The sequence below is a fragment of the Macaca mulatta genome, chromosome 4 (genome assembly GCF_049350105.2).
Source record: "Macaca mulatta isolate MMU2019108-1 chromosome 4, T2T-MMU8v2.0, whole genome shotgun sequence".
Taxonomy (NCBI): domain Eukaryota; kingdom Metazoa; phylum Chordata; class Mammalia; order Primates; family Cercopithecidae; genus Macaca; species Macaca mulatta.
Window position 1 is genome coordinate 21,429,421 of NC_133409.1, and position 25,356 is coordinate 21,454,776.

The 25,356-nt window shown below is 38.5% G+C and overlaps 1 protein-coding gene across 2 annotated transcripts in view; it reads left to right on the plus strand.

Moving 5' to 3' along the window:
- Positions 1-25,356, plus strand: part of DSE (dermatan sulfate epimerase) — a 67,639-nt gene that overhangs the window by 12,211 nt on the left and 30,072 nt on the right. Inside the window, exon 2 of one of the 2 annotated variants that reach the window (XM_001111756.5) lies at positions 16,171-16,639. In XM_001111756.5, the coding sequence (XP_001111756.1) occupies positions 16,224-16,639 (416 nt within the window). In that variant the 5' untranslated portion in view covers positions 16,171-16,223. The remainder of the gene's footprint in view (positions 1-16,170; positions 16,640-25,356) is intronic. The other variant, XM_015137544.3, reaches the window with a different exon arrangement.

Sequence of the window (25,356 nt, forward strand, 5' to 3'; positions counted from 1 at the left end):
AGGGTGGGTATGAAAGTTTGGGTAGAGAAGTATGCAAGCAAGAGAGAAGTATATGCCTAGATTAGGAGATGCCAAGAATGAGGCTAACACTCTCAGAGCAGGATGCTAAGACAGAATGAAATAAGGACAACTTATTCACCCAGATGAGGATATAGATGCCACACTAAATGTTCATGAACTTGTACGTGCACACAGACATGGACATTAAATACCTGGCCATATTTCAGGCCCTCAGTTGGAGTTTTTAATTTTTTTAAATAATCATACCTATTAAGCACCGTTCATATGACAGTCATTGCTCTGGGCACCTTGCTTATATTATCATTCATCTTTCTTACAGTCCTGGGACATAGATATTTCTATCCCCAATTTACAGATGTGGAACTGAGTTGGAATATTTCTGCAGGAGCATGTTATTTGTCCTGTGTATCCATGGCCATCAATTCAGAAATTATTATCTTGCTCTACATAGTATATGTAGTCTCCAGCAGTCTACTAGAGCTTTGCTTTTCCTCAAAAATTATTTCCTGACTAGTAACATTTCATAGACTTAAATATATGCCATAGTAAGTTTTTTTTAGCAGAAAATAATAGCAATGGTATAGATGTAGAAGAAATAATAATTCGAGAGTATTCTTTTGAATTCTCTAGAGAAAAGTTAATAGTACAGAAAGATTTTTTAAATTTGCAGACAGTAACACTAATCAAGTCCTTATACCAAACCATTAAATAATAATTACAATCCTTGGGAATGTGATTAGACATGGGGACATGAGGGAATCACTTTAAATTTCAAAACAGAGCAACCTAAATGAAAGTCAGCACAGAAACCGTCATTCAGCAGAAAGGAAGGTTTGGCTGGTCTGGACATGGATAGACTAGGGAGAGTGTAAGGTGCCTAATCCCATGCAAGATGGGCCGAAAATTTTGAGGTGGCATTTAGAAAAAGACCCAGAGAGGACTCATGAAAACTATCCTTGGAATGTCAGGAAATAACAAGAGACATTCAGGCAGTGGACTGCGATTAGAGGCATATTAGTTAGGCATGCTAATAATGGGATGGCAAGAAAGTTGGGGGTAAAGCAAGCCACCTAGCAGCCTGAGGTGGACTTAATGGGAGCTTTGCACCTTGGGGGAGGCTGGGAAGGCACTGGCCATGATCACAGCTCTCAGTAAACTCTGTGATAATCACTCAGAGTAACCTTCAGAGTTTAAACATTGTAATATATTTATCTCCGTATGATTTGTCTTCCTACACAAATTTTTATTGTTTCTTTTCATGTAATTATATTTATGTAGCTGTATAACTATATGTTTAGTTATCTCTGAGGATTTGAAAGTTTACATCTTGACACAGTTAAATTTATCCAATTAATATATATTTTTTAAGTGTTTACTAAATGCTAGGTACACTTTTAGGTGCTGGAGATGTAGCAGAAAGCAAAGTGCCTTCCTGAAGCTCACATTCTAGATAGGAGAGCCAAGCACACAAAATAAATAAGTAAATTATATAGTAGATTAGAAGGTCATAAGTGCCATGAAGAAAAATAAAACCCAGGAGGGAATTAGAGAATGGTGATGGTTGGACGTGGTAATGATGTCATTTAAATAAGGTAGTCATTGCAGACCTCACTGAGAAAGTGATATTTGAGCAAAAACTTAAGGGAGGTGAGGGAGCAAGCCACATAGATATCCTAGGGTAAGCATTCGAGGCAGAGGGAACAGATGTACAGGCGCTGGGGAGGGAGCACACCTCGTGTGTGCAGGAATAATAAAGAGGCCAGTGTGACTGGAGCAGAGAGAGAGACTGGACAGTCAGACGTGAAAGCAGAGAGGCAGTATGGCCAGACTGCTTAGTGCCTTGAGAGCAATGCTTAGGACTTTGATGCTTATCTGAATGAGGTGGGAAGCCATTAGAGTGTTTTAAACAGAGCAGTGACATACTCTGAATTAGGATTGAACAGGATCACTCTGGCTCCTATGTGGAGAATGACTTTAGGGAGGTAAGAGTGAAGGCAGGCAGACAAATTTGGAGACTGTTGCAGGCAAGACATGGTGTGGCTGTATGGTGGTGGTGAAAGTGTCTGGATTCTGGACGGATTTGGAGTAGAGCCAACATAATATGCTGATAGTTTGGATATGGAGAGTGAAATAGGGAAGGGAGAAAAGGAGGGGGTGGGGTTGAGTCCCAATTACTGGCAGGATTGGTTGCCAGTAACTGAGATGGGGAAGTCTAAGAAGGCAGTGCCTACGTCTTTGGGTTCACTACATCTATGTATCATTGTTTTACAAACCAAGTCTGTGGTATTCTGAGTTATGATTCATGGGAGGACGTTTGAAAAGTATGCCGGAATTTTAATGGCAAAGAACTCACAGGTTTTCATCTGTGAGACCAAAGTGAGAATCAAAATAAGTACATACAAAAATGTTTAGAAATGTTAAAGACAGCCAAAAAAAAAAAAAAGTAAATTTTATCACTGATGAGTAGTTGAAGTCTGGAAAAATGAGGAATGCTTGTATATAAGTAAAGAATGTAAAAGAACTTCATGTGTAGTAATAAAAGCACCACTCCATATATACTCATCCAGTGTATACAATTTTTATTTTAATCAGATATACTGCAGTTACAGGTTTAATGCCCATAAATTATTTTCCCATGGACTTCCTTTTAGCCGTTTGCTTACCATCCATATATTTCATTTTTGGAATATTCCCAAAGCCTTTTAAAAAAAGTGTCAGTCCAGTATATGCTGCTTTGTCCTTTATTTCAACAGCAATATTCTTAGTCATTTTTCTGGGTGTAAGTCAGAGAAAAATAGCAAAAGTTGACTAAAGAGAAAGATGTGGTGAAAGTATCACATTTTCTTTTATAATGGGACAAAGTATTATGGCAAGCCACTCATAATTCTAACAGGAACTTAGATGATTTAACTAAAAAGAAGAAAAAGGGCATATGGATGGGGAAGCAGTCCCCAAGACCACTGTCAGCCTTGGCAATTCACTAGAAGGACTTACAACATTTGTTATCATCTGGTTATGTTTTAACACAGCCAAAGGATACAGATTAAACTTACCAAAGGGCAAAGGTACATGGGACAAAGCTCAGGAGAAAACGGGCATAAGCTTCCAGGTGTCCGCTCCTACTGGAGTTGTACTCACAGCAACAATGTGTGCCAACACATGCAAAGCATTGCTAGCCAGGGAAGCTCACCTGAACCTTGGTGTCCTGGGCTTTTATTGTAGTTCAATTGTGTGACTGACTTCAGCTACTCAAGACTCCAGCCTCTCCAGAGCAAAGATAGGAGTTTATCATAAATCACCTAGGTAACTAAACTGTTACTGCCATGTAACCCAAGGCCTCGAGTGTATAAAAAACTCTTTATCAGGCAGAATATTCCAAGGGCTCGTCTCTCATGAGCTGGTAAAGGGCCAGTCCTGAAGACTTCTCTTGGGAATGTGTATGGTTTGAGCAACTCAGGTCTGCTAATATAACCCTTTCCCGTATAACATAGTAGATCCTTGAACATTGTATTAGTGCTTCTTAGAAGCATTATTATTATTAGAGAGTAAACTTACAGTACCTTATGCTAGAAGATATGATATAAGGACATACCAAAAATACACATAATGTCAAGAAGGGTTTAGCTAAATTCATAAATGAGTGAACCAGATTAGATTACATAAGTGAGGTTAGTAGTACTTTTTTTGTGGGGCATTTCCCCTGAAAATCTGTAATCGATGTCATGACTTATCCATAGGAGTTTGCAGACAAAGGGCTAGAGGAATGGAGAAACTAACCCACAAGTGTATGTGATATTTATTGGATTCAGGAAAGAAGTCAAAGGGAGGAAAGTTACCCTGGAGGTTGATGTTGAATTCTGGGACAGTCTCAGGAATCTGTTGAAAAACTGCAGAGTAATGAAACAGTACTTAGGAAAAAAAGCATGACTTTGGTGAGAAAATTGGAAGTGGAAGGAAAAGGACAAGGAAGAAATGAAGATGATTTCCAAATAATTGGTTTGACAAAATGTAGTGAAGAAGTTAAGAAAGTTCTGATTGGAAGAATTTAGTTTTAGATGTATAAATGAGCACCTTAGCAGGTTACGAGGAAGGAGGGGGGAGTGAGCAAACGACCACGTGTGGCCATGCGGCCATATTCTTGCAGGAAGTCCCAGGATTGAGACACTGCAGGCAGCCCCCAGGGAGAAAGGAAGTGAGGCATAATGGCTAAAATCTTGACTGTGATTCAGACACACCTGAAGTCAAAAATAAACCTGACCACTCATTGAACAACGCTGGGTAAGTTATTTCACTATTCTAAATCTCAGTTTCCCCATCTATTTCCAACAAAATTACCCATAAGATAATTTTGAGGATTAAATATGATAGTGAAATACACATTCTTTGTACAGTAAAAGCAGTAAAAATTTTCTTTTTTTTTTTTTAAGCAGTAAAAATTTTCTGGGAAAAAAGCATAAGAAGGATTTCCCACAGAGGTATTAAGAGAAGCAGGAGAATGAATATGGTATCCCAGAAACTAACTTCCCAAAGTGTCAGGGAAGAGGAAGAGTGTGGTGTATTATCCTAGGTGGTGAGATTCTGGAGAGTGAGCACTAGGAAAGGGATACTTGGTTTTTCTAACGGGAATTTGAAAAAGGGCTTGGCCTAAGCAGCTTTAATTAGTGTATTAGGGTTCTCCAGAGAAACAGAACCAGTAGATTCATGTCTACACCTACATCTGTTTATCTATATCTAGAATTGGCTAGATTATGGGAACTGACTCATGCAATTATGGAGGCTGAGAGGTCCCACAATCTGCCATCTGCAGTCTGGAGATCCAAGAAAGCACATGGAATAGGTCCAGCCCGAATGTAAAGGCCTGAGAACTAGGAACACTGTTGGTGTAAATCCCAGCCGAAGGACAGGAGAAGACCAATGTTCCAGCCCCAGCAATTAGGCAGACAGAAATTTTTCCCTCTCTTTTTGTTCTATTTCGGCCCACCCACATTGGGAGGGTAGTCTGCTTTACTCAGTTTAGTCTCCTCTGGAAATACCCTCATAGACACATCCAGAAATGATGTTTGACCAAATATTTGTGTACCCTATGATTCTGTCAAGTTGATACATAAAATTAACCATCACAACTGGTAAGAAAAAAAGTCACATATGTACAAATCAAAGGGGGATAATTGGTGGTACAGAATTAAAGATATTTAATCTACAGATTCAAGGAGTTACATTGCCAGTTGAAAGATAATACACATTAGGATTTGTGGAAAGTGGAAAATGTATTTTGATTAAATATCAAAATTTTAAAAAATTATATTTAAGTTTTATAAGTAATTTTTTTCATCTGTTACATTTCGTCAGTACTTATATTTCTGCATTTAGAATTTTTCATGACTGTATAAACATGTTTTTATCAGTATGGTGAATCAGTTAGCTTTATCTATACATAGACTTTGCTTGATGAAGAAGTAGATTGGTAATTGTTTTTTTCCTCAGATCTGTTTGGTTACTTGGGATATTTAGCCTGAGTGTTACAAATGTGCAGTTGAGCAGGAAGAAGAAGAAACCTTTTGGCATCAAATACTCTATATTTCTCAAAGTATTTGATATTTTTAGTCTCCTGAAGAGACTGCAAGGTTGAGAATAAACAATGCATCGAACATATTTTTAAAATAGCATTCTCTGAATGATAGTTTTGTGAGTGTTTCCTCCTGGGGTCATGGTGCACTTCCTTTCAGTTGGACTGACCTCGATGTTCTCATTGAGAAGATGATGATGGCTGCTACTATTTATTGAGCACTTTCTAAATCCTAGGCACCATTTTAATGCTTTAAGTATATCAGCTAATTTAAGCTTCACAGAAACCCTATGAGGGGGGTACTATTATTTTATCCATTTTACAGAGGAGGAAACAGGAACGTAGGTAAGGATGTGATGATGCTAGGATTCAAACCCAGGAAGTCTGGCTTCAGCTTGCGCTGTCAACCACTGATAGTGTTTTGAGATGAATGATAACTAGCGTTTTTTTTTGTTTTTGTTTTTGTTTTTTTTAACACTCACTATGAAGTGGTGAGGGCTTTATAGGTGCTACCTCATTTAATATCTCCCAACCAGTCAGTGAGACAAATAGCATTTTATTTTAAATGAAGAAATAGGTTTAGATAGCTTGTCCAAAGTCATACAGTGACAAACAACTGTGACCTCATGCCAGCCCTCTTAACCATCTCGCCAGTCTGCCTTCAGGAATCTACTGCAGGAAGAAAAATTTTACTTTGGTTTTCAGGAGCATTTTGTGGTTTAGTTTAACTGTTATTTGAAACTGTATAGGGTTGGGATTTAGCTGTTGGCTTCATTATTTTTATTCATCCTCTTTTCTATACTTTATTTTTTAGTTAGTAATGCCACAAAAGTGTTTTCATGGTTAAAGCTATTGCCGAGAGAGCCATAGATTGTCCTTCAGACTCTTACAGAAAATCTTTTACTCTTCAGAGAAACTTTTTAAAAAAAACATTGCAAATTTTCTTCAGTGGCCAAGTTCAGTAGGTTAAATAAATTGCTTTGGACTAAGGGAGACTGACTATTCATGTTTATTTTCAGGCAGAGTAATACAGTACTACAGTTTAAAAAAAAAAAAAAAAACCTCAGAGACATAATTTTCTTATATTTTTATTCTATAGTTATTTAGGGAAGGCATAGATTTTCTTGCCCACTTTGTATGTTCAATGCCTAACATAGTTCTGGGATTTAATTTTTTTTTTTTTTTTTTGAGACAGGGTCTAACCCTGTCACCCAGACTGGAGTGCAGTGGGGCGATCTCGGCTCACTGCAACTTCTGCCTCCTAGCCTCGAGCTATCCTCCCACCTCAGCCTCCCAAGTAGCTGGGACCCCAGGTACACGCCAAAATGCCCAAATAATTTGTGTATTTTTTTGTAGAGACAGGGTTTCACCATGTTGCCCAGGCTGGTCTCTAACTCCTGGGCTCAAGCACTCCAGTTGCCCCAGCCTCCCAACTGCTGGGATAACAGGCATGAGTCACTGTGCCTGGCCCATAATTCCTGGATTTAATAGCTTTTCAATACATAGTAGAATTGATTGGTATTTATAAGAAATTCTTATCCCCAACTTGGGTAAGGAATTGATATTCTAATACTGGATCACAATGCACTGCAAAGCATAACAGGCAAAAAGTACAATTTTTTAAGTGATTCAGCTTAAAAATATATACTTAATTATGCTCAATATTAACTTATTCTGAAAATAATATCAAAATAAAAAATTCTGAAAATACTTTGATAGCGTATTCTAAAACCATCATTAAAAGCAACTAAAATTGTAATAAAGGAATATTAATCAGAAGATTTTTAATTGTTAGACTGCTAGATAAACTAGAATTTATTTATAGCTTATCTTAGAAAGTATAACCATTTCATTGTTTCTTTTGGCCTTTCTGTAAGCAAAATTGGATGCCCCAGTAGTCTCATAAGTGACTTTTGTACACTCATATCTCTACCCTAGTTTCCCTTTTCTCCATGAAAATAATACAGATTTTACTTTTTTTCTACACATAAAATGATAGCCACGCTCTGAAATGCTAGATACTAATGGTTTGCAGTTTAGTAGTAACATGCACCAGGCTAACCTCTACCACTAAATTATGAATTTAGTTTGATAGCCACTACATTTCTCACTCAGGTGGTCTCTGGTGGATGGAGGAGAAGCCTTCAGACTTGACATCAGAAAATGTTTGTGAGCATTTTAAACATATTTTACATGAATTATTCTAATATAAGGAAGTTATACAATTCTCATCCACTGGTATAACAAATAAAGTGGGCTTCACATTAATGAAAAAATGTAGTATCTTCATGAAAACCTTTCAGGGGACAATGATAGAAATATTCCTTGACTGTACAGAGCTGAAGTTAATAAAAGCCTGACCTAAAGTTTTTTTTAATGTTGTATTTGAAGGCAGTGAACACCGTTATTATACATGGTGTGGTTTTGCTGTGTGGCCTCAGGTCTCTAATTACTCCTTCAGCAGCGTGTGCAAATTCTTGGAGGGTCCATATACTATCATTTCATATTATGGATTTTTGTTTGGACATTACCTTTTAGGGAGCAAAATTATTCTTGATTTTGATTAAGAGCTTTCACTTTTGGCCGGGCACGGTGGCTCACGCCTGTAATCCCAGCACTTTGGGAGGCTGAGGCGGGTGGATCACAAGGTCAGGAGATCAAGACCATCCTGGCTAACACAGTGAAACCCCATCTCTACTAAAAATACAAAATATTAGCTGGGCGTGGTGGCGGGCACCTGTAGTCCCAGCTACTCAGGAGGCTGAGGCAGGAGAATGGCCTGAACCCGGGAGGCGGAGCTTGCCGGGAGCTGAGATTGCTCCACTGCACTCCAGCCTAGGCAACAGAGCAAGACTCCGTATCAAAAAAAAAACAGGGCCGGGCGCGGTGGCTCAAGCCTGTAATCCCAGCACTTTGGGAGGCCGAGGCGGGCGGATCACAAGGTCAGGAGATCGAGACCACAGTGAAACCCCGTCTCTACTAAAAATACAAAAAATTAGCCGGGCGCGGTGGCGGGCGCCTGTAGTCCCAGCTACTCAGGAGGCTGAGGCAGGAGAATGGCGGGAACCCGGGAGGCGGAGCTTGCAGTGAGCCGAGATCGCGCCACTGCACTCCAGCCTGGGCAACAGCGTGAGACTCCGTCTCAAAAAAAAAAAAAAAAAAAAAAAAACAGGGCTCTCGGTTTTAAGATTTTTTCCTTTTTGTCTGAGTCCACAGGCTTTACACATCAGGGAGTATAATTTTAGGGAATGATTGTGCAGTACCAAAGCCATAGATTTCTTAGGATTTGACATATTTAAGAATAAGGTTAGATTTATTTCACTACAGAAATTTACCAAGAAAATGTAAGATTTTATTTTGGTATTGAGGAAACATTCTTCAAAAAATTATTTTAATTATGCATTTAATAAAACTGAAATAGAAAAGTAAGGAGACCTTTTAAAATATATGCATTTTATTACTATAGTTAAAATATGTGGCAACAGTGAAGTAGTATGTGAAACCACCGCAAGATGTTTCCCAAGGCACTTGGAAATAAGTTTCTCTGAGAGTTAAATCCTAAAATGGATCAGAGAAGGCAATGCAGCCCTGTCTAGTATATCCTAATGTTCTCAGGCAATCAGGTTTTCCTAAAACTTCACTGGAGGCCTGAAGGAGGGGGGATCTTGGACTTAAACGGAAGCATGAGCAAGCGAGTCACAGTGCCTAACCTCGGCAACGTCTGCCTGTTTTCCACAGGAGAGGGTGCAACATCAGGAACATTCATTTGTCGGGTCTGCCTCTTCAAAGATATGGGCACACTGGTTCTAGTGTGGGGGTTATTCCTAATCATGTAACTAACTATGAGGCCCATCCATTAAGTTGAGCAAACTGGAGCAGCTGCTCTTTGGCTGAGCTTGGCAGGTGTGGTGGCAGGAGTTATAGGGGATGTACATTTCACTCTTGTTTTCTAAATATGATTACAATTCAGTTTTTAAAATTTTGTCTTTAATGATATCCCAAGGGCATCTGTGACGGCTGCTGGCAATTTCAGCAGCCTCCTTCAAATGAAGTTATGGTAGCGATCTTAACTGGTCGACTTGCCCCCAAGCTCAGGGCCTTTCCCATCGCCTTTGTTCTGATTCTTTGCTTGTTCACCAGGCAATTATCTAATAATTCACTTCCTGTGTTGGTTGCCTGTGAAGCCAGAAAATATTTCCCAATCTGCTTGATGGTAAACGAATATGCTGACATTCTGGTTTTACATATGTGAGAGATGGGGAAGCTTAACATTAAGTAGCATCTCATCTCCAGGATGATCAGCTGAGATACTGATGGCAGTGATGGAGCCAGGAACAGATCCTGGACTGAGGTTAACCCATCCGCCTTGCAGTGGCAGCAAGTGTCCCCTAAATTTTCATGTACTCCTTCCATAATATAAGTGTGTTACTAAGAAACAGCTTTCCAGTCAGAGACTGTGTTTCCCAGCCACTGTTAGATCGGCAGGCCTTTCTCCCGACAGAATATAGTAAGAAGTGGTCGCCTTTAGTGTATGAAGAATTAAATTACTGACCTTGGGAAGAAAATTTAGATAATAGCTCATTTAATCTATTATTATTTTCTTTGGGGCAAAACCTCTAACAAATACTTGAAAAATTTAAAGGGTCATATGCTTTCCTTTCCTGTGAGTGATGAGCTTACTATGAGTGATGTGTTGAAGAGTCAGAAGCATTGTGTTCCAATTTCAGCTAAGTCTCTAATAAGCAGTATGATCTGGCCCTAGTCAGTTAACATCTGTGGTTCTTATATTTTGCCTGTAAAGTGTGAAGATTTAGTTTCTTTCAAATAAAATATTTTATCAATAGGTTAATATAATCTTGCAGGTCTGAAACATCTTCCTTTTTATAAATATTATTGAGCTCTTCATGTCAGGTTCTAGGCTAAGTGCATCACACGTATCTGATCACCCCATGAAGCATATTTCATTTTATGGATGACAGAAGGGAGGTTTTGAGAGGGGATGTCAGTTGATCAAAGCTAGGAGGCCGCAGAGTTGAGATTTATGCTCTTGTCTGCCCAACTCCATGCCCCATACTGTTAATCATTATGTTGTGTTCCTCAGATTTGGCACATATTATAAAAGGGTTTTTTAATCCCTCTTGATTTGGAGCATGTTTTACTTTCTACAGGGTGATTTCTTTCTTCCATCCTTGTAATTTCTCTGTTTTCTAAAACCTGTGGAATTGAAAGAACTTTTGTACTACCATTTGTTTCATTCTATAAACAGTCCCAGATCATTTGAAACCCACATCTTTTTGAAACTCGATGTACTAGTTTAATGTTCAGTTTTTTCTTCTCGGCGTACTCGTCTGTGCTTTCTTTGTGTAAAGATGGCAAAAAAAATGGAACTTTTAATGTTATTGAACATTCTCACAAATTAGTTTGGTTAAAGGAAAGAATCTTGGCTTAGGATTTAGGAGGTGCAAGTTCTAGTTCTTTCTCTGAAATTTATTGTGGAACAAATAATACTATTTTGCTATATTAAGTTATTGAAGAGTAAAAGATCAAATATGTGAAAAGCATTTAGGATCACAGAAACAAAGTTTTTCTGTGTGACTGCTGAATCATCATAGCTGCAGTGGATTATTGGAACCAGAATTAAAGCAAAATAATTTGGGGCCTATTGTTGCTTTACAAAGATCTGCTTAAGGTAATTATAATTCATAATTCATGTGGCTTGGCCTACACGTAATGCTAAACTTGGACTGCTGAATATACATAGGCAGAGAGATGATCAAATTGCTAACTGAATTATAGCAGTAACAGCGTGATTTTTTTTTTTTAAAGACAAGGTCTCACTGTGTCACCCAGGCTGAAGTGCAGTGGCACAATTATAGCTCACTGCAGCCTTGAACTTCTGGGCTCAAGCAATCCTCCTGCTTCAGCCTCCCGAGTAGCTGGAACTACAGGCACATGCCACCACATCTGGCTAATTTTTTTATTATTTTATTTTATTTTATTTTTATGGGTATGGAGTCTCACTATGTTGACCAGGCTGGTCTCAAACTCCTGACCTCAACTGATCCTCCTACCTCATAGATTTAGGACTGTTTTACTATCCAAGTTGTGTGGCATAAGACAAATGAATGGGAAGAAAAGGTGGATCATGAAAGTTGTAGAGTTAGAAGAGGAAAAAGAGAATTTCAGAGGACATGATGCTCAATAGAATTATTCAGAAATAGCCTGAGAATTGAATTGTAGATAAGCTACTTATTAGTAGCATCAGCTGCTGAGAGTCACTGGTAATTTTTCCATGTTGAAAATGCTATGCCCTTGAACTGGGCCAAGTGAAACTTAAAGATTTAAAGGGGCTAGAAGTGCTCTGCTGTCTCTGAAACATAATGAAATAGAGGGTGAATAGCTTGAGAGATCATCCACAAACATCTCAAAGTTCAGACTTATTTCTCCAGGACAGAAGGCACGTTTCAAGATAGTGTGTGTGTTTGTGTTTGTGTTTGTTTCATAGTGTTGAAAGTGGGAGAGTTGAGGCTGATCATCTCTGTAAACTCATTAGCCTTTAATGCCCTTTGTTTCAGTAAGCATTTTTGGCATTTCTCAAACTATAGTTATTTGGGTACTACTTTCAACAATTTTTGCCATATTCATTTGCTTTTTTTTTAACTTTTAAGTTTAAATATATTTTAAACAGGAGTTTTGCGTATCTGTTGAAATCTCAGGTTTGGGCCGGGCGCGGTGGCTCAAGCCTGTAATCCCAGCACTTTGGGAGGCCGAGACGGGCGGATCACGAGGTCAGGAGATCGAGACCATCCTGGCTAACCCGGTGAAACCCCGTCTCTACTAAAAAGTACAAAAAACCAGCCGGGCGAGGTGGCGGGCGCCTGTAGTCCCAGCTACTCGGGAGGCTGAGGCAGGAGAATGGCGTGAACCCGGGAGGCGGAGCTTGTAGTGAGCTGAGATCTGGCCACTGCACTCCAGCCTGGGCGACAGAGCGAGACTCCGTCTCAAAAAAAAAAAAAAAAAAAAAAAGAAATCTCAGGTTTGATGTGGTATGGTTTTTCATAATGTACATGAAAATAAGTACATAAAATTAACATAAAGCCTGTCCATTTTTGGTCCACCTAAAATTATCTTGAAATATTCCTTTCCTTTAATTTTGGCACTTTGTACAGTGAGCACACACAATGTCTAGAGTGGAAGGTCAAAGAGAAAACTCAATGACTGGAAATAGAGATTTTTCAGTGAAATTTTCTAGACAGATTTAAAATGATGGATGGGTATTACTTCCTCTTTTAGGTTACCAGCCTAAAACAAGTTTGGGTTAGAGTTTAGTTAGGTTTAATTTCTTTTCTTTTTAAACTAGTGGATAGTTTTTAGGCTACATAAGTTTCTAGACTTCATACGTGTTTTCTCCCATTAGTTTCCTAGAGGGACTTTTTTCTGGAAAGTTCTAAACTTGCCTTGGCTTTAAATAAGGGGGAACAAAGTTTCTCCATGCTTATTTAATGATGAGGTCTGCTCTACCAACTCCTAAGTCCAGGGGTTTAGTTCAGCGCAGCCAGCATGCTGCCTTTTAAATGCCAGATTCAGTGCTAAGCTCCATGATACATAGAGGAAGAAGGTTCCCACCTTCTGTGAGGCATTGCATGTAAACAACCGAAATAGTCCAGTGTGATACGGGTATGTGTCAGATACAGGAGAGATCAACTCTTTGGGTGAATCAACAAAAGCCTTAATAGCTGGGAGAGCACTGGGGGCTGGGCACACTGAGTGGGGCATGGGGAAGGTAGTACACCATTTGTGGTATTGAGAATGCCACGGTTCTTTCTCCTCAGTCTTCACAGATAATTGTTCTGCAGAATCTCTGTGGGTTCTGCATTGGCTAACGTGGTATTCTGACCGAAATTAATATTTTAAATGTACAGTAATGCACAACTTGGCTGCTCTGACTCCCTTGCACGAGTTCGAAGTAATAGCTACAGAACCTTCAATAACAGTTGGCATGTTGAGATGGCATCCTTCCCAAAACAACATCTTAATGAGGTTCTATGCTTCAGGATCAGCTTTTCTGGTTTAAATATATTCAGGCATATCCTACGTAACTGGAAGCACTGTGGCAGAAGTGGCAGGGGTCATATTGTGAGTTTTGCTGAGTTAGGCATGTAGGCCCCGCAGTGTGAGGGACTCTTTGGAGCAGTCCTGAATATACAGTGATTCTGTGCCTGGGTGGGAGTGTGGTTGCACAGGGGAGGAGAAAGAACATGATGAATTAACCTTACCCACGTTTGAGGAAGTTTGTACAGAATGTGAGATGGAAAATTTCTAGTTTCCATATATTAATACCTACTTACCCATATGCTCATAGCCGGAGCCACTCCGCTATCCACCTGAGCTCCCACACATTCAAAAGCCAGTAGTTGAGGGATCTTTCATTGCATGTATGTTGGGTGTGTGGGGGGGTTCAATTAAAGGAGAAAGTGTCTAAAACCCCCACAGTGCTGATTGCATTGATGAAAGCATTCAGACTTAGAATTTTAGGGACTTAATATATACAGGATTTTTTTTTTTTAATTGTTAGCAGTATATTATTCTCTTTCTTTTTTTTTTGAGATAGAGTTTTGCTCTGTCACCCAGCCTGGAGTGCAGTGGCGGATCTCGGCTCACTGCAACCTCCGCCTCCCGGGTTCAAGTGATTCCTGCATCAACCTCCAGTGCAGCTGGGATTACAGGCACCCCCCACTCACGCCCGGCTAATTTTTGTATTTTTAGTAGAGACGGGGTTTCGCCGTGTTGGCCAGGATGGTCTTCAACTCCTGACCTCAAGTGATCTGCCCGCCTCCGCCTCCCAAAGTCCTGGGATTACAGACATGAGCCACCGTGCCTGTCCGGTATATTGTTCTCTAAATGGAGCAAGGAATAAGCCCCTGGGGGGAACTGAGCATTACCTCAGACCCAGCCATTTCTCTGTGCTGCCAGAGACCACACCCCTCCTCAGGCATAACCACAGAGGACTATTTCTTTTGGCTGGATCTCTGACCTTGAAGGATCCAGCCTGCCAGCCGCCTTGAGACTTTGGGTGCTAGACATAATACTGGCAGAGTCCAAGAGTTATTTCTATTTCATATGTTTTATTTAGTATGGCTATATTAATTTTTTACTCATCAGAAGTTCTGCTCTTGAAATAAATGTAAAACGTTTTACAAAACCACTGCCATTGAGTTTCACATATATGTAGAAATATGAAAAACTCCAGAATAAGGTAGCACCCTCAAATGATGCCTCATTGCCTTTTTCATGGAAACACACACAGCAAGTTGAAAATGTAGATTGATCTTCCGTATCTGTTAAATTACTAGTTTTTCTCCTTCTGAATATGATGAGGCAGTTTTTCCTTGGAAAAACAGTTTGTGTTCAGCTTGGGAGGTTGATTTTCCACCATCAGTTTCTCCCTTTAATAATTGAAAACCACTGTTCATTATTTACATAAAACTGTCTTTTTCTGGTCTGCTTTCTATAACCTTTCCCCTCTTAAGAATTTTAAGAATTCCCTGACTCTCCTCTGGGGGATTTTCTGCCTGCTTTATCCCAGATGTGGGACATTGACTAGGCTGAGGTTTTGGGGATTTTTTTTTTTTTTTTTTTTTGTGTTTCTACATTTGAAAGACGTTCTTTTAACCAGTGCACAAATCTGCCACTGAAAAAAGGGGCTTTGAAGAAAAATCAAGTAGTTAAGAAAATATGTGAACTTTGTTTACATTTCTCACTTATTGAATGACACCAAAATCCCATATGCCAAATGAAAAAGTAGACAGTAGTTTCAGATAATAAGGGGAAAATGCACCCATGTTATTTCAGCCTTTTAATTCTGGGATTTTATTCTCTGAATGAAGGCATGTCAGTTGCTGGTCCCAGTGGCGCTGTGTTTGGTCTTTAATACGTGCTTGCTGATGTCAGCTGAGGAAATACAGGGGCTTGGTAGATGGTTACATGGCCTTGTCTTCTCTCTTTCTACCTTCTGCTCACATAAAGAGGATATTTAACCTTATTCATAGTATTTTGTCTGCTTACAGTTTTACAGATGTATTGATCCTAATCCCTGGTTCAGAAATGTTAGGAAAAGGAGATAAGTTACAGTGAAAGAGGCTGTAGTAAGAAATACAGGATTTTCTGGTTTTTTGTAATGTCTACTCAGATTCCCAGATGATTGTTCATTACCAGCTTTTGGTTATTGTGGTTTATGGATTAATGTCTAAAAAAAAAATACAGTCTAATTTGTTTTCATGATACTATGTGAGAAGAATACCAAGAATAATTTTTTCCTTACTTGAACAAATATTATACATTTTCCCTAAGTCCAAAATTCTGTTTTCCATAATGAACACAATTCTGAGGTAGTATGTTTAACTCTATAAAATCAGAACTTGTTTTAGTTATTTTCTTCCTAATTACATTTTTTTTGCTGTATTTTTAAAAATCTGAATTCATAAGCTTTATTTTCAAATATGGTTTCTACCTCTCATATGTTTCCACACCTGTGCCATGTTCCCTTGGCTGACAGACGCTTTTTTCCTTTTTATCTCGTGTAGGATCTTTCGAAGATGGTTTGGCTGCCTTGGAGATTTGGAGATCTGATGCCACGATGAGGACTCACACACGGGGGGCTCCCAGTGTGTTTTTCATATATTTGCTTCGCTTTGTGTCAGCCTACATCACCGACGAGAACCCAGAAGTCATGATTCCCTTCACCAATGCCAACTATGACAGCCATCCCATGCTGTACTTCTCCAGGGCAGAAGTGGCGGAGCTGCAGCGCAGGGCTGCCAGCTCGCACGAGCACATTGCAGCCCGCCTCACGGAGGCTGTGCACACAATGCTGTCCAGCCCCTTGGAATACCTCCCTCCCTGGGATCCCAAGGACTACAGTGCCCGCTGGAATGAAATTTATGGAAACAACTTAGGTGCCTTGGCAATGTTTTGTGTGCTGTATCCTGAGAACATTGAAGCCCGAGACATGGCCAAAGACTACATGGAGAGGATGGCAGCGCAGCCTAGTTGGTAGATTTTTGTCTTTTTCTTCTTACTGTAGTAACTCTGCATTAGAAAGAAACAAATCCATATGAAATCTCAGAGGCCAGATCTTCATATACCTCTTTGTGTATGTGTGTGGAGGAAGGTGTTATTTGTGTTGCCAGTCTTATGAATGGCCCTTAGTTTCAAAAGATGTAGTAACTTCCATGTTTAAAGTTAGAGGGAAAATATTTAGATGCAGCCTAATCTAAAGAAAAACTAATTTGCGGAATTGATTAAAGAGTATCATTTTGATTGTTGAGAGTTCTTTCCTCCATATTCAACATGCATATATTACTATCATCTGGTGTTAGGTTTGATTGACCCCAAGTGGTTAAAACTTTTTTCAGCAAGACATTTCTAGTAATTAAGACTTACTTGCATTTTATGATCGTAAGGAACTAAAGGTGAATGGGGTGGGACTGACTGGCAATTTATAAACACATCCCCTCCAATAACCAGCAGATTTCTGAGACCTGTAGGAAAACCAACATTATTGTGTAATTGTGTGAGGAATTCTAATTACATAATAATTTAGTTTCAGAAGTTTTAAGATTTGAGAACAAATTCCTGTCTTTTTGATAAGCTTAATTTTATTTTATTAATTTATAGTTAATGCTTCATATGCTTCCAAACAGATATGTGATGAGTTGATTAAACAAGGGATTCTACAGATGTTTTTACTCATGCAGTTTTTAATTATATATTTATGGTTCAGTTGCAATAAAAGAATTTATAGATTGTATGAAATATACTTTTAAAAATTATGTAAGCTGCCTCTTGTCATAGGACTAGAGAGAGCTCATTTTAAATGCTTAGAAAAATCTGTGAATGCACCTAATACTTTGATGAATTACATCTTAACATATCACAAGGGTGAAGGATGGTGGTTTGCAAGCTTTCCGATAAATTTCTGGAATTTTGTAATGAAAAGTATTAGGCAAGAGTTGGCATTAGATCCATATCGGAGCTGATATTTTAGGCCTGTTGCTAAGTATATGTAGTTATTTTGAAGTTTACAATATTGTAGGTTGAAAAGAATTTTTTATTTGATTTATTTCAAAGCTTAGCCACGTATGTAGTTGTTTCTGACTTTGACTGATATTAACTGATCTTATTCTATTCTTGACGGCAAGAAAGAAAAGATGTATGAAAACTTTTCTGATATTTGAATTACCAGATTACATTATCAAATGCTACAGTAACCCACTAATTGATTTGTTCAATTACTTAGTTTAAAATGGCAACCATATTGACATTATTTAGAAAGAAACCTTTGTCATCTAGAAGGGTACTTTCTCTTTAAAGTCCTTCTTGTTTTAGATAAGTGGATTTTGGCAAATTAAGAAATCGATGTAAATATTCCAGAGATAGTACCTATAGAGAACCATGTATTTAATCTCACAAGAAAGTAATGGATGGTGAAATACCATTTTTGATGGAGATTGTTTAGCACAATATAGTAACATTATGAGAATTGTACAAGACTAGTATAATTTTCTCATTATAATGTAAAATATTCAGGTATATAAATACCAATGAATGAATGCTGCCATTAGGATGAGACTCCTTCTATGATAAGAGAAATAAATAACTTAAAAGAAATATAATTTTTACATAATTTCCACAAGTGCAGATTTATTGATCCCTGGAGGTGTATAGAAATTTACTAGGAGTCTAGCACTTTATTCATGGCAATATTGATAGAAATAGGTATAACTCTAGGCCATTATCTAGTAAACTAAAAGCCAATTTTTGACTTAATAGAGCTGAACAGTTGACTTCTTTCTCTTGACCTTCAAGGTAAAATCTTGAGAATTTACGCTTACATCTGGTTTCTAGTTCCAAAAGTGATCTTGAATTAGAAAGTTGAGCTACTTGAGCATTTTGTTTTGGCAGGTACTATTATTAAGTTGTGTTGTGTAATGACTTCACAGAAATTTTAACTTCTTAAAAACTACCACACCCAACCCTTAGACTTTTAAACTTTAATTTAGATTTGTGATTGAGCACAATTACAACACAATTATGTGTTGTAATAATTTAAAACAATGTTCAGTGATTTTATAGTTCAGCTACCTCTGTTTTAATTGCTCCATTAAATCATGTCCTCACTACATACCAAGAAGTATACAATGAGTGTTATCATTATCTTAGGATGTAGTTCACCTATATTTGATTTCAGAAAAAAACCCAAAAAACTAGCTGTTATTTACAGAAGAGATCAATAATTAATATTATGAAAGTAAAAAAAAAAAAAAAAAAAAAAACAACTTTCTACAATAGTTTCATCAGGCTGCATGCATTTGCCATTTTCTTTGAAGAGCATTTCTACTCTTTTGAAAGCCGGTTACTAAATTATGTTCATTCACTGATTCATTTGATCAACAAACATTTATTGAGCATCTACTGTGTATCATGCGCTGTGCTAAGGTGCTGGGGATTCAAAGATGAAGAAGTAGCCCAGTAATTTTATAATGTTTACCTAGGGCAAAGGTTGCAAACATTGGGTTCTTAAAGCCTCAGCTAGGAGTATTTTCTCTGCTTAGAATTGAGTGTGTGGATCATTTCCACACACTAAGGAGTTTTCATTCATGACTTAGTTTTCATTCATGACTTAAACATTTGTATCATGCTGCACTCTAGTGTGGTAGAAAAGCACCAACTCTGGAGTCACACTGCCTTTGAATCCCAGCTCCCTCACTCTTCAGCTGTGTTAATTCTCTTAGTTAATTAACTTTTCAGATTAATTTTCTTAATTTGTGTGAGCATTAGTGTCCTGATGTATAATGTGGCAGTAACAACTCTATCTACCTTATAGGGTTGCTAGGAGGATTAAGTGCAATAATCAATGTAAAGTACTTAGCACAGTTCTTGTCACATAGTAAGCCCTCGGTAAATGAGAATAATGACAATAATGGTAATTATTGATGCTGTTATTTTATCTACCTAGTACTTAGACCCTATTTGGTTGTAATTTGGTATATGTAGGCTCCAAGGAAATAGTATCCTTTGGGATTTTACTAATCTTAATTGCTCTCAAAACTAGAACATCTGTTTAACTCATAAAATTTTCCCCTTGGGTTTGTTCCATTAAAACTTTCATTGATGCTCCCCTGGGCCCTTTTTAAAATGTATACAAGAATCTAATGTTAACACCAATGAGGAAGGTTTAGGGGAAAGTAACAATGATATGTCATTTGTCTGGTATTAAAAAGAAGTACCTATGAGATATACATGCATACAGATTTATTAATGGGGTTCATATTATTTGACTATCTAGTAAATAAAGAGGTTAAAGTTCACATCTATAGATTCACTTAAGCATCCTGAAGAAGAAAGGTTAAATGGAAAATATTCAATTGTACTCTGTCCGTCTAATATCCTACAAAGTAAAACAGGAATCTCATAGATTTATAATGATACTGGTGGTTGAAAAATAACAGCATGCATTTTTATTGTGTGTGTCTCTGAGTATCCAGACGATTGGGCACCGCAGAATGATGAGACTAATCTATGTGCTATATCTGCTTTTTCAGAGGTGCTTGCATCCTCTCTCAGAAGCCCTCCCCCGTTTCTCTCCCTTTTGCTAGGGAACATACATTCTTCATTACAGTAAAAGTAACAGAGTAATTTAAGCTTGTGCTGAACTTAGTTTTAAAAATAAAATATAGGCCGGGCGCGGTGGCTCAAGCCTGTAATCCCAGCACTTTGGGAGGCCGAGACGGGCGGATCACGAGGTCAGGAGATCGAGACCATGCTGGCTAACACGGTGAAACCCCGTCTCTACTAAAAAATACAAAAAATTAGCCAGGCGAGGTGGCGGGCGCCTGTAGTCCCAGCTACTCGGGAGGCTGAGGCAGGAGACTGGCGTGAACCCAGGAGGCGGAGCTCGCAGTGAGCTGAGATCTGGCCACTGCACTCCAGCCTGGGCGACAGAGCGAGACTCCGTCTCAAAAAAATAAAAAATAAAATAAAATATAAAAATACATTATTTTAATCCAATATATAATGGCAAAATATTATTAATTTAAAAATTACAATGCCAAAGATATCACCAATAATGTCTTTGTTTTTACCCTTTTAATTAAGTCTTTTTCCCTCTATAAATCTTGCCTTCCAAATGAAAGCTAGAATTTAAGTTGCAGTTGGCTCTGTGTTATATAAAAGCTTTATTAGAACTTAACATGCACTACTTTTAGAAAGCTTTAATGAACTAAGATCATAAATCTAGGGCTGGAAACAATGGAAATATTTTCTCATACTTAAAGTGAGTTCACTATTTTTGAAATAGTATCACCTCGATATAAAACATACAAGTTCTGTATATGCCAATTGGCATAGGGGGCTATCCTCATTATTAATGGTTGCTTTCTGCATTCAATCCTTAGATAGTTGAAAAAAAAAAAAAACAGCAGAATTTTAAATAACTGAAAATCATCCATCAGTTTTTCTTTTCTCAAGAGCCTAAATGATAAGGTAGGAAAATAATGAAAACAGTGCTTAGTAGAGATTTAAAATGGATTTTTAAAAAATCAGTTTTCAGGATTTTGGGGGGTCAGCACATATTATTCTACTTTTCTAAAATTCTCATAACTTATTTCTACTATAACTTTTCCCCTAGAAGGTTAAGGAAGCATAAAATACTATGCTTCAAATTAGAAGTAGCTGAGAGAGAAAAGAGGGGGGAAAGACTGGAGACATTGACTAGACAAGGAATGCGACAATTGCTAAAAGGCATCTGAAACGCACCATGAGTGGGCCACAAGTGGACACTGAGAGGTTTTATTTGTTTGTTGGTTGGTTGGTTTTAGCAGCACAGAAAGTAGGCTTAGTCAGTTTTGAAGTTTACAGTGACCATGGGATCAGTTACTCTGTAGAACTAACTACTCTTGGCCCAAGGATCAGAAGGAAGTTTCCCATAGGGCTTTTATGAAGAACCCTCGCAGCCTTCTCATCCTTGCAGTGCATGTATGATGAATTGCACAGTGTTATTTCTTTACACCAGACTGACCTGAGAGTGGGACCATGCCTCTTTTGCTCATGTGTGTATCCCTCGATAGAGGATCTCCAAAGCAAAGTTTACTAAAACCTTGATCAGGGAGGGAGTGGGGGTGGTGAAAAGGATGGATATATGGGTTAGCCCAGGCCACTTTTTTCCTAATCTAGCTTAATCCTTTGGTAGATTTTGCATGTGTAGAAAAATGAAATGGCTGCATGTCCACCAGACAGCATCCGTATACATTGTTTTAGCCAAGCTCTTGGTAGATGGGTTGCTATGAGCTTAAGATTACACTCCTCAGCAAATTCTTAGTGATTTTCCAGAGCTAAAAACAAAACAAAATGTACTCAACTAATTATTGGAAAACACTACAGATCCTGAATCACTTAAGAAAGGTGCAGTTAAGTTTACCATATTTCACTTAATAATATGGGAAGATGAATGAATGCATTTAAAAGAGATTTAGGATAGGATTGTAACTGAGAGCACTTACTGTTCAAGCCCTGGTTGATAACATAGAATTATCCAGCATCCATTTCCAAGCAGCAGGCTTTTTGCGGCTCCTTGTCTTAATTTGTAAACCCTGAGGAACAGCTCTGCCCCAGTGGCCTTTGGATCTGTCCTTGCATCTGGGCTCTGCCATTGTGTTAGCCACATGTCCTTTGACAGGTTCCTTACACTCTGTAAACTTGTTTCTTCGTCTGTAAAATATGGATTATTCCTCCCACACAAGGTCATCCCAAGGATTGAATGAAGTAATGCATATAAAGCTCGTAGCATTATTTGCCTGCCACATAGTTTTACTAAAAAGTTTGTTATTATTACACAGAAATAGGTACGAATATATAACTTTATTCTTGCTAAGTTTCTTGGCACACAGTACTCCATTTTACCTATGTTGTCACTCTGGAGTTGTGTTTTTGAAAAGTATTTGTTGTGACTCATTAGTTCTCTCTTTCTTTATAGTATTTTTCCTTGCTTATCGTCAGACAGAAAATAAATCACAGAGGGAAGAAATTACTTCACTCTTGCATTGGAGCCAGTTAGCTACAGGAAATCAGGAGAACTGGTGAGGGAAACAAAGAAAGTTGAACTTTTGGACAGAGAAGTAATTGTGTTTTTACTGAGTATTAAATTCTTGCCTGTGATTGCAAACTTCTGGATGGTGTCATCTGAGGGTGCATTTGCAAAAATAAAATATAATTATAAAATATAAAGAGAGAAAAAAGAAAAATCTCCAGCATATTGAAATTAACCAGTTTCATTGCTGTACGTATGAAAATGAGGAGTGTGCCTGCCTTGCTCAGCGTTGCCTGCTGGGCTTCAAATGCAGTCCTCTGCAGCTGTTTCTCGGGTTTTTTACTTCTCAAAATTGCAATTTAAGACTGAGAATCAAAAGCCGGGAGGATGTAGCTGGGCCTCAACAGGTGGAGCCACAGCCCTGCGAGTAAAAAGATCAGGTTTTCTTCTCATGACCTTACAGTGAGGAAGGCTGGCCGGCTTAGCCCAGAACGCACCTGGAACCCATTAAAGTGGACTCATGGAGACAAATGCTGGGCTGTCAGAAAACCCAGCCCCTAATTCCCCTGGCTTTTTCTCATTCATGTTTTTTCCTTTCTCTTACCCTTCCCCCTCACTCTTTCTGCCTGTCTTTTTCTCTGTTCTTTTCATTCTGTGACGTAAGGGAAGCTATTCCCTTTTATCCTGCTGCAGAGACTTCAAAATATTATAGAAGGGTAAAATAACTTATGAGGCTTTTTACAACGATCAGATTCTTTAAAATTTACAGAAACACACAGCCATTGGGAATTCACTTCTTGAATGCCATTTATTAAACAGGTTGTTGCCATCATTGTTACAGATGGATTCTTGGGCAGGAATCAAGGTCAGGTGCTCTGTGGTGGGAGGAAGCAGATGAAGAGGAGCCGAGGGAGAGGCATAGGCAGGTGTGCAGATTAGCTGAGCAGCCCGGTTAGAGTGCCATTGGACAGTTGTGTGGTGCACAATCACACCCTAAATAGGATGTTCTGCTCACCTAAACTGTTAGCGCTTAACTAATTTCGACTCTTCCCCATCTATTTCAAATGCAGGTGAAGATAAAGTTATTCTAATAATGCTTCTCTCTAACAATAACTTTAAAAATGTTATGACAGTTATAAATCATACATGATTGAAAGGAAATCTGCAGTTAATTTTCTTTATAGGATTTGTTTATTGACTCTAAGATTCAGTATTGGTATGACCCTCAAGTCATCTCTGTGATGAGTGATTCACTTGCTCGCCTCCCTCCCACCCTTTCAGTGTCATTTGATACCTTTTTAAATGGAACACGGGCAGGCTTTCAGAGTTGTCAGAGGGAACGGTGCTCAAGGCCAGAGGAGTTCTCATCCCTCTTTAATTGGGGCGTAAATCAGTGTCCCTCACCCCATATGAACAAAGGCGACATGAATATATTAAGTTCCATGTAGTCTTTACAATCTGGTCTTAAATTTTTCTAATATAAAAATCTGGCAAGCATGATGTTTGAATTTTGTGCGTGTCTTGCCTCATATCATAAGGAAAAATGTTAGTTGGCAAGCGCCGCATATATGTCTATATTCTTCATTGATACTTCATACTCACTTTTTTAAAAGTTGGCTTTATCTTTTGGATAAAATATTCATGCCTAACACCACTTAAGATGTAGGGTCTTGCTGACATTAACTTCTTGCTAATGCTCTATAGGTATATAGTAACTTGAGAGTAATAATGACACATATACGCTCATGCAGCCCTTTATAAAGCCGGGTAGTTTCTTTTACCTTAGGTATCTTAAGAATGGCTTTTTTACTGCTTCGTCTCCTTCTGCCATGTCCATTAAGGGAACACATTTCAGCCACGCTTACCACAGTGTCTCTCATCCATCTTTCCTTTTCCTTTCCAGTGTTAACATGCTAGTTCTGGAGGAGATACCATAGTCGGGGCCAGATCATTGCTTATCCCACTTAAGCCTGTGGTTTAGAAAGCTTTGTGTTTAGGATGGCTTGGAAGGGATGACTCAGGAAAAAAGAAACTGGTTAGAAGCTTATAATATTAGTGTAGGAGAGAAATGAAGACCACAGTTAAAACAGTGAGAGTGGGGAGAAGAAAGCATAAATTTAAGAGACATGTAAGACTGAAAAATCTACACAGAGATTGATTAGATATAGGACACTCTTTCTCAAAGTGTGAGTCTTTCAGCATATTGAGTATCCTTAAAAAGACAGATTCCTGGGTTTCGCCCAGACTCACTGAATCGTGTCTTCTTGGAGTAGGCCACAGAACCTGTATTTTTAACAAGTCCCCCAAATGATTCTTAGATGTACTAAAACTTAAATTGTAAGGGAGAGGGAGGCATAATGATTGCCCTGGGTGATGGGTTGCATCTTGATACCCAAATGAGATGGAGAATATGGGGAGGAGAGAGTGGTTTGTGGGAGGGAAGAGATGGTTCACTTTTTTACATATCTTTTTGTGTCACTCTATTTCTTCTGTCTACTTTATTTGTCTCACTTTGTTGATATTGCCAACTGTGTGGACAGATGACTTTCAAAGTTCTCTGTCCCTGTTACATTGCAAGGGCTCATAGATACCCTTAGCAGGTATCTTGGTGTATAGTTATTACTGTAACTTTTAGGACCTCCTGGCCATGTCTGCTCATTCTTACAAATTCACCATCTCCCAC